Below are 14,150 nucleotides of genomic sequence, written 5' to 3'. Positions count from 1 at the left end.
AACAAGTGTTTTATCTTCCTATTTTATACTGGGAGCTTGACTGTGGCATCACCTATTTTATTAACTAAACTGGAGATAGATGCCTTGAAAAAAGGAATTTTCTATAGAATTCAGAGGACTCTTACCACTGAAAGACCACCAGTCCTTGCTTGCCTGAAGCACCCCATGCAAACTGATCCACCAAAGCTCACCTGCTTTTGGCTCTGTACTGAACAGGTATTTTAAAGGCACAAGTCGGTAACACTTATGAGCATACGTATAGCTATGAGCATATACGAGTGCTATTTGCACAACCACAAAGGCTAGTAAATGCCTCCTGGATGGGCCTATGGGAAACTCAAGTGTAGGGCATGAGACTCTTGAATCCCAGATTCAGGTAGGTAGCTGTGTTGTTCTGATGCAGTCAAAATAAAAAATTGTCCAGTAGCACTTTAGAGACAAACTAAGTTTGTTCTGGGTATAAGCTTTCGTGTGCATGCACACTTCTTCACACTTCTTGAATCCCAGTAGCTGGTATTGATCCTGGGGATACCATACACCCCAATGACTAGTAGCTATTTGATTAGCACTCTCCATGACTTTGTCTAACCCCTTCTTTAAATACAAATTGGTGTCCACCCCAACTTCTTGTGGAAGTGAGTTCCAGAGTTTAACGATACACTGTATGAAGTAGTACTTTTGTCTATCCTGGAGCTTGAACCACTTAGCTTCAGTGGACGGCTCAGGTACTAAAATTATGAGGGAGCAAAACATCTCTCTATTTACTATGAATAATGGTACACACCTCTATCACGCCTCCGCTTACCCTAGTTTTTTACCAAATTAAAAAGTCTCAGGCAATTAGCAGCTTAAAATGCAACAAAGCCGTCGCCTCCACAACTCCTTATTTGTGAAGCCGTCATCTGCGGGTAAGCAATGGGCGTCCCAAATGTACACACCTCGGTTTAACTGCGAAGTGCATGAGGTTTCAAGATTGCCTTTCGAATTAAAGCTGGTTTGAGGGGAAACACATCAAGCGGCAGTATTTCTCAAGAAACTACAAGATAGCTCTGGGTTGTGTGCACACGGATTCAACAAAAAGGGGGGGGGGGTGCATTGGAAAGACAGAGAAAAAGATAATGGGGTAAAAAACCCAAAAACCTAAATCGCTGTCTCCATAAAGGAACTGCACCAGGTCCTTGAACACTTCCGTCTCCCTTTTCCGCATCTTTTCTAGCTCGATAACATCACTTATTTTGGAGACGAAGAGAATTGCACCGAACAGTCTTCCTTCCATACAATAGAAACTGGAGTAGGAAAGTGCATGGATGTCTGCCTCCCTTTTCTGCTTCTCCTACTTGCTTGCGGACCTGCAACGAGAGACACTGGGGGTTTTATTCCTCCTGGTCTCCTGACATTTTTTTTTTCATTTTCTTTCCGTTCCTCTGGGGAGAGGCCTCCACGCGAAGAACACGGCGCCAGAAGTAACCAGGCAGCTCCCTTCCGCGAGCAAAGTCCTTGTCCGCTTCAGCCTCGCTCGCCCCCCTCGCTCCGACCGAGGCTTCCGGGCCACAGATTTGCAGGCGCTGGACGAGCCCGAACTGCGGGCGAATCACAGAACGAACCGAGGCGGGCTCTCGCGCAAACAGGGCGCAGGAGGAGGAGAAGAAGCGCGCGCGGCGCCGGGAGAAGCGGCAGCTGCTGCTCGCCCGTCCGGGGCTTTGCCAGGCGGCGGGGGGAATTAAAGCTGCACAGGCACGACGCCGGCCTTCCGCAGCCGCCCGGTCTTCTAGGCTGACCCAGGCGAGGTGGGCGGGCCTGCGCGCCGTCGGGTCCCCCAGGAAAGGGCGGGGAGCGAGGCCGGCCTCCTCGCTGGTGTGGAGCAGCCTCTCCGGCGCCGTGTTTACATCCGGCGCCGCTTGCCCTGGGCTGCCCTGCTGCTCCTCCTCCTCCTCCTCCTGGGCCTGGGCCTGCTCCCACTGAAGCCGCCTTCGCTCCCCTAGGCCGGGTCAATGCGGCGCTTTCCGGCGGGCTATGGACACCAGCGACCTCTTCACCAGCTGCAAGAAGGGCGATGTTTTCCGAGTGCGGTGAGGCCCGTGCCCAGGTTATGGGGTGGGGGGACCCCCGGGAGAGGGCCACACCCCCCCATTGGTGCTGCGCCTTGGCAGAGGCTGGGGCTAGGGAGCTTAAGAGGGGGCTGTCCCTTGAGGTTCCGGTTTGGGGAGCACCTAAATGGCAGGTGGAGGTTTAGGGGCTGCCCTGGGACTTAAGGTAAACTCGTCTGTCCCCCCCCCCCCCCAGCTTTCCTCGAAGTTCGTTGTGTGTGTTTAGGATGTTTAGATGTCTCTTCTAGACAGCGGCAAAAAAGGGCTGCCTGAGAAGTAAAACTGGGAAGCTCTTTAGAACAAGCTTCTGGGCTTGTTGGCACACATGAAAGCAATAACCTGGGTGAGAGGGCTCTGGGCATGTACAAAGTGCTTTCGGTAACCCCAGCTAATGCCTTCTCCACCCATCTAGGCTTAAAGGGAGGAGAGACTTCCAGATAGGAGCTTCGAAGTTCTAGGCAAGGCGGATTTCTGGCACACACTACTTTTAGAAAGCAAACGTCGGGCACAGGGGGAGTACTGGCTGGGGCTGGGAAAAAAATAGAATGGAGGATATTGGGCACAACCAGGGATATTTTGGAGGGAGAATGTCACAGATCTGTGAGGGGACTAGGGAACAAGCATGGACTGGATAACTTAAGAGTTCTGTTGGGTGTGGCAGCTCTTTGGTCTTCAACTGGTGGGTTGGAACCCAGGACTGTCACAGCCTGATCTAACATGTTGCAGCAGCAGCAATACCATCATACAAATATGTGGTAATTTTTTTGTTTTTTTAAAAAAGGTTTCCAAATGCATGTTTTGGTTAAAAATTGAGTCCTGAAGATTATTGTGGCAGAGAATAAGTTAGGGCGCAGATAAACAGTTAGGAAGCAAAATTCTTTTCAGAAATTCTTTTCACCTGCCTGTATTTGCCAACCTTCCCTCCCCAAGCTACTCATATTTGGCAGTAGAATGGCTGCTACTGTGTTGCTTCATGTTCCTAATGGGAGGCCCCAAGTTCTTGCTGTGTTTTTAAAAAGGAAAACAACTTTTGCCTCTTCTGCCTATCAGCTCAGCTTCCTGTCCTGAAACAGCTGACTACTTTAGATATCCCCTGAGAGCAGGACCAAAAAGAAACAGACACACAAAAAGGCAAATGGTATTTTAAGTCTTTATAAACACACTTTCTCCTTTTTTAAACTGAAGATGTTGTAAAATATAAACTATATGCTGCTTTTCCACACACGTGTGCCCAGCGTGACTCAACAGAATAAAAGCACTGTCACAAAACACATCATTACAAAGACAAAACAATTAACATGACAGTAATTCATGAATACAAGAATAAATATATACCAATCATATATTAAAAAATCTATCAATTAATTTCCTGATTCATTGCATTAAGATGTAGAAACAGCCAGAAAAGTAATGTTGATCACAATATTATATCAATTCAAATTCATTGTGGTGTGCATAATCACCATAAGTGATGCTATCCATCAATTTCAATGTCAATCTTAAGAACTAGTAAAAATCACAACACTTACAGCTTTCAGGTGCAACACAATTTACAAGCAGAAACACAAAAAAGGACAACAGTGGCAACATACTTGGAGAACATCAACCACTTGTTTTAAGGTTTTTAAATAATGGCTAATTTTTGCTCATGAATTAAAAATGTCATTTATATTTAAAAATGTCATTTAAATTCATTCTACTCCTGCCCTTTTATTTTATTTTTGCAACCACCCTGTGAGATAGTCTAAATTCAGAGACAGGGGCTGACTTTATCCCCAGTCCTAGTCCAGTACTCTTAACCATTGCACCATACTAGCTTTGTTTCTTTAGGGCCTTTCCAGAAAGCAAAATAGAAACACGAACTATTTTTCTTTGTGTTTCTTTGTGTGGCAGCATGTTGGTTTCTTCTGATATTTAAGAAATTACACAGACTTAAAAATCAATGGTGCGGGTAAAGGAGAATAAATGTAATGTGGGGGAAAATAGCCTTGCTGTTTCGTGTCCCTTCTTTTAAAGGTTGCATGGGCACTCCCAAACTTGAGTATTCTGTAAACTGCCCTGAGATCTTATGATGAAGGGCAGTCTAATCAAACAAACAAACAAACAAACAAATAAATAATAGGGAAAGGGGCTTTAAAAGCAGATTATTTCTGAAGCTGTAGCTGAAGTGAGTTAGATGAATTCTTAAGTGCTAAAGCTGAGCCCTTGTTTGTCTTTCAGATACCTTCTTGAACAGAGAGATGTTGAAATCAATGTCCGGGATAAATGGGACAGTACCCCTTTGTGAGTGCTTTGGCCTTGAGACATACATGCTGTTTGGTAACTTATACAGGATTTAAAGAAATGCTTTCAGGCATTGCAACAGTTCCTCATTTTACTTCTGTTGTTGTGTTCAAAAAAGAAATCATTTGTTCTTATATCCTTCTCCTACATTCTGCTCCCCATTGTCTCAAGTTTTCAGTGTTCCCATGCTGTTTTTTGTTGACAAGACCTGCTGTTGGAAATAATTTTCCTCATTCAGAACAATATTCTGGAAGGCAGTTGAATGCCTGCCACTGCTTTTGGGATAATTTGTGGCAACCATTTTACTAGCATTTACTAGCATTCTAAGAAGAGGCCTGTTCCAATTGTGCCATTGGCACATCTTGTCTAGCTCTGGTTAGCCGTAATGTTCTGGGAAGGTTGCAAACAGAGCATGAAGACAATAGTCTTCTCTTGTTTGTCCCCAACATATGTTCATCAGCACTTTGCTACGTTTGTCATAAAAGAAAGTATAGAATGGGAATCCCTGGAGTTGTACAATGTGTCCTTGGGATATTGTCATGTCAGCCTTTATATGATTGCATTAGCTGCTGATCTGTTTCCACATAAAATTCAAGGTACTGGATTTTATGTTGAAATCCCTAAGCATCTTAGGACCTAGGTTACTTTTCCTGCATGAACTTTCCTATCACCTGTGATCATTGCTGGAGTTCTATCGCCTTCTGAAGTGAGGTGACTGGGAACTGGGAAAGGGATATTTTTCATTTTGCTGTCTCCAGGGAGGCCCACCTAGCACTAACAAGTCTGTCTTTACAGTGACAGATGGAACACTTTTTATTCACCCACACCTTCTGGTGTCAACTTTTAGAAGTTTTCAAAAATCTGGGATTGGGTTTTACATGCAAGTTACTGCTGCCTTTATCTCGCTAATGGAAAGTGCTCTGAAAGTCTTGACTAATAGAGCAGGATGTAGAGATGGCAGACAGGGACTGGAAGGTGTTTAAAAGATACTTGCAAAACTATATCGAAAAATCAGAACTATTAGAATAAACTAGTTTCGTTTCAAATATTGGAATACTAAATAAGATGGATAACAATGCGTAATAGAAAAAGAAGTATGAAATTAGGTTAAAGGTGTGTGAAAGAAAGTAACAGAAGTGGAAAGAAATTGCAATTGAGTAGATTGGAAGTCTAACACAAAGGGTGAGGGGTGGTGGATGGTGATGGGAATTATCTGTGGGATTGAGTGTAGGTATGTTGTAAGTATGTTGTATGTATGTAGGTATGTTGTATGAAATGTATGTTTGTATGTTTGTATGTATGTGTATTATTGTTGAATTATTTTAATAAATAAATAAATAAAGCAGGATGTAGATACTTGCAATAGAAATAATAAGCATGTACCCTAAAGTTCTTGTTGGTAAGGCAACAGTGCTAGGGCTGGTGTGCAGATTTCACCTCTTACAATGTTGTCCCATAGAACTTGATGGGAGCACTGAAAACCAAGGGAGCTCTGTTTACATGGTCCCACCCCTTCATCTGCATAGCTCTAGTCCACATCTCTTTTTTCTCCTTGCACATGAAGCAAGTGCATGTCTCATCATTAGAAAAAGAGTGGGGAAAGACCCTTGTTCTCCTTGTCACAACAGAAAGAAGTGAGAATGCTACGGAGAGGACTGGATCAATTTCTTGTAAGGAATTAACACCATTAGGGGAGCCAACGTGCTGCCCTCCAGATGATGTTGGACTACAACTTCCATCATCCCAACCATTGGCCATTCTGCTGGGGCTGCTGCGAGTTGCACTCCAACAACAACTGGAAGGCAACACATTCGCTGTCCCAACCTAATGTGATTTTAGGAGCTTAATTAGATTGCAAAGTTGGAATCAGCAAAACATAGAAGTTTTCATTTCTAAGTGTCTCTTTCTTAACTCCTTCCTTGTGTTAACAGGTATTATGCTTGTCTCTGTGGACATGAAGAGCTTGTACGGTACCTTTTAGCCAACGGTAAGAAAAACTGATATGCTGCTTCTCCTGGAGACTGTGTGCCCAATATATATGGTCACCTGTGTGTCTCTAGAATTGTCACTGAAGGTATACCAGAATTAAAACAGTATAATCCTGCTCTGATGGGAAACTGCATAGCTGTTTTTGACTTGTTATGCTAATCAAAAAGCTAGAATCTTATTTTGCAAGGAAAACTTTTCCTCTCATGGTAGGGTGTTAGTACAGGGCTCAGTTTTTTACAAGTTTGTAGTACTAGCCCTAGCGTGACATTAAAATTGGATCTTAGCCAATGGGGAGAGCTGCTATTTTTAATCTAGTCTGCTTGTTCCCATTTTGTTTAATAAAACGCACCTAAAACTAAATCTCCATTTGATGTTTTACTACATTTTATATATGCTGTAAGTCACCCAGAGTGGCTGGGAAAACCCAGCCATTATTATTATTATTATTAATAATAATAATAATAATCTCATTTTTTACTTAAAAAAAGAAAAGTTAAAGCTCCTTGTTGGTACATTTAATATTTCTGTTCTCATCATAGCACCCAGCAGGGCAAAAATAAATGGATTTAGTGTCTGGCTTTACTAGAAGGAATAAATTCACCTGTAATACACTGAATCAGTAGCTGCCACCATTTATTGAGTGACTAGTAGGAACAGTTATCACCAGGAATATGTGCTTTCGCTTGCAGATCTATCTAGGTTACCAAGTAACAAGTCTGCCAGCATCCATTCTTGAACCACCCAGCTCCCAAGGGTATTATTGCGCTGTTTCTTAGTAACTTGGCTAAAAGGACAAAGGCAATAATGTAGGGCAGAGCTTTCCAAACCTTTCATGTTGGTGGTACACCTTTTAGACATGCAAGATTTCACGACACAGTAATTCAATTTTACTAGCAAACAAGAGGTTAAACTAACCCCTTTCCAGCCCTGGGAGCACCGTGGAGAGCATTCGTGTGACTCACCTACACACTGCAGACACTAATGTGCAGACACTAATGTGTTGCGACACACAGTTTGGAAAACTGATGTACAGTGAGATAAGCTTAGTTCTCTCACCCACACCATCAAAATACATTGATTTCATTTAATCAATGTTAGGTCTGTTGTTTAACAGGTACAAAGCATATCAATCCAGTCAGATAAATAAAACAAAAGCATGGTTTCAAACTTTATTTATCAGACTATTTACCGTATTTTTCGCCCCATAGGACGCACCAAGTTTTTTGGGGGGGAAATAAAGAAAAAAAAAATTATTTTCCCCCCAGGCGCTTGTGGGGCCGGCAGCGGGGAGAAGCGCTCTTCTCCCCGCCGCCCGCCTGCAGATCAGATCTGGGGACAGAGGGAGGACGCGCTGCGCCTCCCAACTGTCCCCGGAGCTTGCGGAGCAGGCAGCAGGGAGAAGCGCTCTTCTCCCCGCCGCCCGCCTGCAGATCAGGTCCGGGGACAGCGGGAGGACGCGCTGCGCCTCCCAGCTGTCCCCGGAGCTTGCGGGGCTGGCGGCCAGGAGAAGCACGCGTCTCCCCGCCGTCAGCCTCCAAACCACAGCGGGATGACGGCGTTCCGCCTCCCCGCTGTCCCCCACCTTGTGGGACTGGTGCTGCGGCTCTCCTGAAGCCTGGAGAGCAAGAGGGGTCGGTGCGCACCGACCCCTCTCGCTCTCCAGGCTTCAGCAAAAGCCTGCATTCGCCCCATAGGACGCACACGCATTTCCCCTTCATTTTTGGAGGGGAAAAAGTGTGTCCTATAGGGCGAAAAATACGGTATAAACCACCAACACAATTATTGTTGAGGTGGTATACAATACAGTCATTGAAAATAACAAAATTGTACAATTATAAAATCATAAGATGACCCAGGCTGAATCAGATTAAGTCTTTAAACAAATATATTTTTAGCAGGTGACAAAACATCAGGATTGTAGGCGCCTTTCAGATTTCCATAGGAACAGCATTCCAAACTTGGTATTAGATCATAATTCATAGCTTACCGCTAAAGCAAATAATAATCCTTCTAGGAATAAGAAATTCAAATCATGCTTTGGTGGGGTAATGTTGAATTTGGTAAGCGTAGCTTGTCAGTGAACAGTAGCTACATGCAGACTCTATTAGAAATAGGTATATTCCAACCAATGCAGGCACAGACTTGAGAGAGAAATATTTTGAATTTGGACAATAAATTTTATATTCCTAACTGTAGTTAAACACACAATCAAAAAGTTGTTCTGGGAATCTTTTTAGCTTGCTTCTAACTTGTATTTTACTAAACATTTACAGTGTACTTTAAAAGAGATTCTTTTCTCTATTTTTAAAATTGTAATAACTTATCTCCAAGGAGCTCAATGTGGTGTTCATGGTTCTCCTCCTCAGTTTATCCTCTCATCAGCCCTGGGAAGTAGACAGTGACTGTCCCAAGGTCACCCAGCAAGCTTCATGGCTGATTGTGGATATGAACCCTGATCCTCATCCAAGACTCTAACCACAATCCAGCTCATAGTGTAGCACACTGGATCACAGTGGTATTGGTGTAGCAGAAATGTTTTCTGTGAAATAGTGTAGAATATATGCAGCTTCATACAGCTATTTTCTTTTAAAACTGAGTAGTCTTGCAGTTGTCCCAAGGCAGAAATTAAGAGACTGGATATTATGGTTGAATGTTAATTTTACTTCATGAGCTCTGCTTTAGACCAGAAGAACATATGAAAGTACTTGTAACGAGGGATGAAGGTTTCTCCAGTTGTTTAGTGGAAGCAGTTCTTAGTACTGTTCTGCAGAGAAAGACAATATCACATATGTAAATGATCTGTCTCTTGTAATATGGCTTCAAACCTAAATGGCAGTTGGTATTTGTTTACAGGTGCCAAATGTGAAGCAAACACCTTTGATGGCGAGCGTTGTTTATATGGGGCCCTGAGTGATGCTATTCGGCGGGTGTTAAAGGAGTACAAGCAGATCACAGCAAAGTGCATGAAGAGAGACTACTATGATGTCTTCCTTCAACGGTAAAGAGAGAAGGGACGCCTTCATTGCAGGCTGTTAAGCATGAAAATGCATCTGTTTCCATTGGATTGCCATTCCCACTCCTTGGATGGCTGACCCCTCTTGCTTGTTTTGTTTCAAGAGATTCAAAAGATTTATTATGTTCTTGTCTTATGGAGGCTTGCTTGGGATGATGACAAGTCTGTCAAGCCACTGTTAGTACATAGTAATTTGAAAGTTTATATATATATATATATATATATATATATATATATATATATATGTATGTAATTCCCTCCCCACTGAAAAAACTTCTCATACGGTATACATGATAAAACTGATTAATCACAATCTACTGTGTAAGTGGCAGAAGTAAATAAGACCACTTAATAGATAGGTGTGTGTGCAGTCCTCTTTATGGAATGCTGTCCCCAGGGAGGCTCACTTGATACCATCATTATATAGCTTTAGGTGTCAGGCAAAAACATTACTTTTCCTCCATGGCGTTGAATCATAATTTCCTGTGGCCTCCTTGAGTGGTTCAGATTCTGCCGTTTTAAGAACAAGATTGTCATTTCATTTTTTCATTGTTTTTCTTTGTGCTGGTTTTAATGTATGTTTATCTTTGTTTATATATTGTAAGTCACTTTGAGTTACCTTGGTAAGAAAGGGACCAATTAATAAATAATAAAGCATTATTTTATTACCTTGATTTTGAAGGAACAAGATGCTCGCAGTTGCTGAGTCCTCCAGTCCAGGTTTTTCAGACTTGTTGTTCTTATTCTCCTTGCAGACTTCTGGAACAGGGTTACCAGAGTGACATTGTATTCATTGTGCATGGGAAGTCTTTTTGTGCCCATCGCTGCATTCTCGGTGCCCGGAGTGCATATTTTGCAGAAATGTTTGAGACCAAGTGGAAGGGGAAGAATATCATAGCACTAAAGCATCCATTGGTGAGAAGACTCAAGCTTTGTTTTAACTAGAATAGTGTCTGCAGTTGGTGCTTGCTTTAAGGTTTCAGGTGCTAAGTCTAGACCCTGATTTACACATGCATCAGAATGAGACAGTAGAGTGGACTGTACCGCTTAAGACTGTGGGTGAGGATGTCATTTCAAACACATTAAAAAACATAAAAATCAACTAACTAAAAAAACCATAAAAAGCAACTAACTCCATGAATTGGCTCATTGAGAGGAAGTGGTTCTGGGCTAGTCCTCTCACTGCCATTCTCCTTTTTTCTTTTTTTCTTTTTTACTTGCAGTGAATATTGTTAAATTTGGAACACTCAAAATGGGCTTCTCCTACTTGCAGTCTGAATGGTACAGTCCATTCTGCCACTTTATTCTGCTACACGAGTACCAAGCCTGATGTTACTAACTAATCAAGCATCAAGCTTCTTTAAAATAGTTTTACTTGGATTATCTCAGCAATGTTCATCTGGAACATCGTATTGAGATTTCATTGCAACTACTGTATTGAATCGACCCTGGCTGTTCCTACTGGTAAACATAACACACAAGCTATTCAACTTCTCACAAAACAGGTTTTTGGTTTTTTTAAGCTAACTATATAAATGGTTATCACAACTTGTGGGTCAGTTCCACAAGTTAATTACTTTTTGAGTGACATTATTTAATGTTGTCACATGGTGCGAACTGAGCTGGCATTGAGGAAAAGGGAGATACAGCTAAAATCTTGCCCTTTTTGTTGCTTGCCTCTCCAGAGTTAGCACTACTGCAGAATCTCATGGGCCCTCATTAGCTTCTTTGAATATAGCCGATGGGGTGCCCTCTAGAAGTTGTTGAGGACTTCTGATCATTGACCTGACAGGCTGGGGCTGATGGAAATTGTAGTCCAAAACACCTTAGCTACTGCTGTTCTAGCTTGTTTCTCACTTATATCAGTGTATAGTTCAAGCCATGGCAAAATGCAACCTCTGTAAATAACCACTTTCATTCATTATATAGATCAACCCAGCTGCCTTTGGTTCCCTTCTCCAGTACCTCTATACAGGTAAATGTGGGCATATGCTGCATTGTAGTGCTTACAATTGCTGCATTTGGATTCAGAACTACATCTTGCATATAACTATATACTTTGCATAATTATTTCAAAACTTAGCTTGTCAGAAATGGCTCGGGTGACGTACTTTTTCTCTTTCTCTTGCAAGGACTATACTGATGGAAAGCATTAGATACTGGGGCATAGAATAACAGCATTGATGGAGAGGCATGGAGCTGCACAAGTTGTGTTGGACCTTGCTAGAGTGAGATTTTGGGGGATTCAGGTTCTTTTCTCTACCATCGTGTTTTTGCTTAAGGGTTAGCCACTCACCCACCCAAGCAACAATATTTTATTGCCCGAAAACATTGTCTCCCACCACCCAGCTGATGGGTTTGTTTGTTTGTTTTGCAAGTGCTGTATCAAATGCAGTAAGGGCACTGGCATTGCTAGTAATGAGTGACACAACTTTGTGTCTGGACGAATTCCCGGTATGCCACACTGTTGCTCTAGTTACTTTTACGTCTAAAAGCGCCATGGCAATAATCCCCTTTATTTCAGCAACGGTTACTTGAAATGTTGAGGCTTCAATTCTAAACACACTTGTTTGGGAGTAAGTCTTTCTTGAATTCAATGAGACTTACTACTGAGTAGACGTGCAAAGGATTCTGCTGTCTAGAAGATTTGTTTGCTGATGGGCATTCTAACCAGGCACAGACTGTGCTAACATGTTTTTCTACCTCCATTAGCATATGCCAATAGGGTTCCTCCCAATTCCAGAGCACAGCTCTGGATTGGGGCTACCAAAGGAATAGCAAAGAATAAAAATTTGTCTTATTTTTGTTTGTTTTTAGTGAACAAAGGTCCTTATCCTTCACTAGACAATGGCCATACGTTTCTGGATATTTGTACTCAGGAATATGTATGAATCTGGCTATTGAAGTTGCTCTTCTTTTTGCTTTTGTAAGACAGGAGTACCTTGAAATACAGAAGGATACGGAAAGTGATACATGCATCTTTATTTAACATGTGGGGCATGTGGATTAAACCTATAGAAGGGATTCTGGATTAGCCTTCTCTACATTTGCTCATTGCTTTGGGCAAATGTATGTGGGAAAGTGGCATACCAATTGAAATAATAGCTACATTATTGGAGTTATCAGAATTGATGGACTTGTATGTAACATTTCTTGGCTTTGTCATATGTAGACATGTGCATCCATGCTTTATTTATTTGGGTGACGAATGCCTCGCAAGACGAAAAACCCGCTAGACGAAAGGGTTTTCCGTTTTTCGAGGCGCTTTGCAAGACGAATTTCCCTATGGGCTTGCTTCGCAAGACAAAAACGTCTTGCGAGTCTTGCGAGTTTTTCCCCTCCCCCCCTTTTTCTAAGCCGCTAATAGCCGCTAAGCCGTTAATAGCGCTAAGCCGCTAATAGGGTTGCTTCGCAAGACGAAAAAACCGCTAGACGAAGAGACTCGCGGAACGGATTATTTTCGTCTTGCGAGGCACCACTGTAGTCAGCCAAGTTGTGTATCTATAGTCTATTTGTTTACTTAGGGCGGCATGCATCTCTGTTATATTCTTTGTAGACTCATTGCAATTAATGGACTCACTGATTTTAATAGGCCTATACCGGTATCGCTAACATTGGATGTCACCCTTACTACAATTTTGTACTGCTAATCCATTCAAGGTGGTTTGCAGTCTAAAATAATAAAGATACAAAAGGTAAAAAACCATAATTTTCTCAGGACATATATCTGAAAAGCAACATGCAATATGGCTCAAAAGAAGTTGCTGTACTAGCTGTACAAGTGATGTTCTCAAAAATATAAATGCAGTCCTTCCTTAAGTCACAGGGGGGTGCTGAAACATAAATTTGCAGCTGTGGATGTAAGGATGAATTTTACCTGTTGGTGAATAAATAATAGGGAGAATTGAAAGGGTCATTTGCTTTCTTTTCTTTTCTTTTCTTTTGCCAGGTCGTTTAGACATAGATGTAGAATATGTGAGCGACTGCAAAAGATTGGCAAAACAATGCCGGCTCCAGGATCTCATTGACGACTTGGAAACCAAGTGTAAAAAGGTCCATGAATTTGGTAAGGTCCAAATTGCTCAGACTGGCACTTTATATAAGAAAGTGGAAAGCTGCCTTTTTTCTGAATAGCTTATATTAATTAGCAAAAAATTCTAGTAATAGCTTTTTTCTGTTCCGCTGTTCTCCTAAAGTGTTCAAAACAATCACAGTACACCATGCAGATAAGCAATTAACAATATAAAATATTCTTTAACATGGTATTATTATTATTATTATTATTTTCTTTCCATTTCTATACTGCTTTATAATTTAAAGAAAAAAATTCTCAAAGTGGTTTACAACAGGTTAAAACATCAAATAAAACAATGCAGAATAAAGCATTAATGAAGAGAGTAAAAAAAACAACAAGTATACATTCAAAGCAATGTAATTAACAGGAAGCTAAAATATTATCTTAAAGATTTCAAAATAAAATATTACAAAGTAAGTCAAGTACAGAATATACATTTAGTGTAGTGAAGTTAACAAAAAAATTATCATAGAATATAGGAATATTTGGAAGGGACTCAAGAGTCATCTAGCCCTACCCCTGCAATGCAGGAATCTCAGCTAAAGCATCCATGACAAATGGCCATCCAACCTCTGTTTAAAAACCTCCAAGGAGGGTGAGTCCACAACCTCATGAGGGAGACTGTTCCACATTTCAAAACTTAAACATTTCAAAAGAAAACATTACTGTTGTTGTTTAGTCCTTTAGTCGTGTCCGACTCTTC

At 41.7% G+C, this 14,150-nt stretch overlaps 1 protein-coding gene across 1 annotated transcript in view; it reads left to right on the top strand.

Moving 5' to 3' along the window:
* The first annotated feature begins 1,796 nt into the window (after nt 1-1,796).
* ABTB1 (ankyrin repeat and BTB domain containing 1) overlaps nt 1,797-14,150 on the top strand; it is a 39,228-nt gene continuing 26,874 nt past the window's right edge. The window contains exons 1-7 of the mRNA XM_079964568.1: nt 1,797-2,069; nt 4,308-4,370; nt 6,302-6,357; nt 9,213-9,357; nt 10,128-10,287; nt 11,302-11,347; nt 13,322-13,438. Coding sequence (XP_079820694.1) covers nt 2,014-2,069; nt 4,308-4,370; nt 6,302-6,357; nt 9,213-9,357; nt 10,128-10,287; nt 11,302-11,347; nt 13,322-13,438 — 643 coding nt within the window. The 5' untranslated portion in view covers nt 1,797-2,013. The remainder of the gene's footprint in view (nt 2,070-4,307; nt 4,371-6,301; nt 6,358-9,212; nt 9,358-10,127; nt 10,288-11,301; nt 11,348-13,321; nt 13,439-14,150) is intronic.

This window comes from Podarcis cretensis (assembly GCF_951804945.1).
Source record: "Podarcis cretensis genome assembly, chromosome: 2".
Taxonomy (NCBI): domain Eukaryota; kingdom Metazoa; phylum Chordata; class Lepidosauria; order Squamata; family Lacertidae; genus Podarcis; species Podarcis cretensis.
The sequence above is the reverse complement of the archived record's forward strand: the minus strand, read 5'-3'. Positions and strand labels throughout refer to the sequence as shown.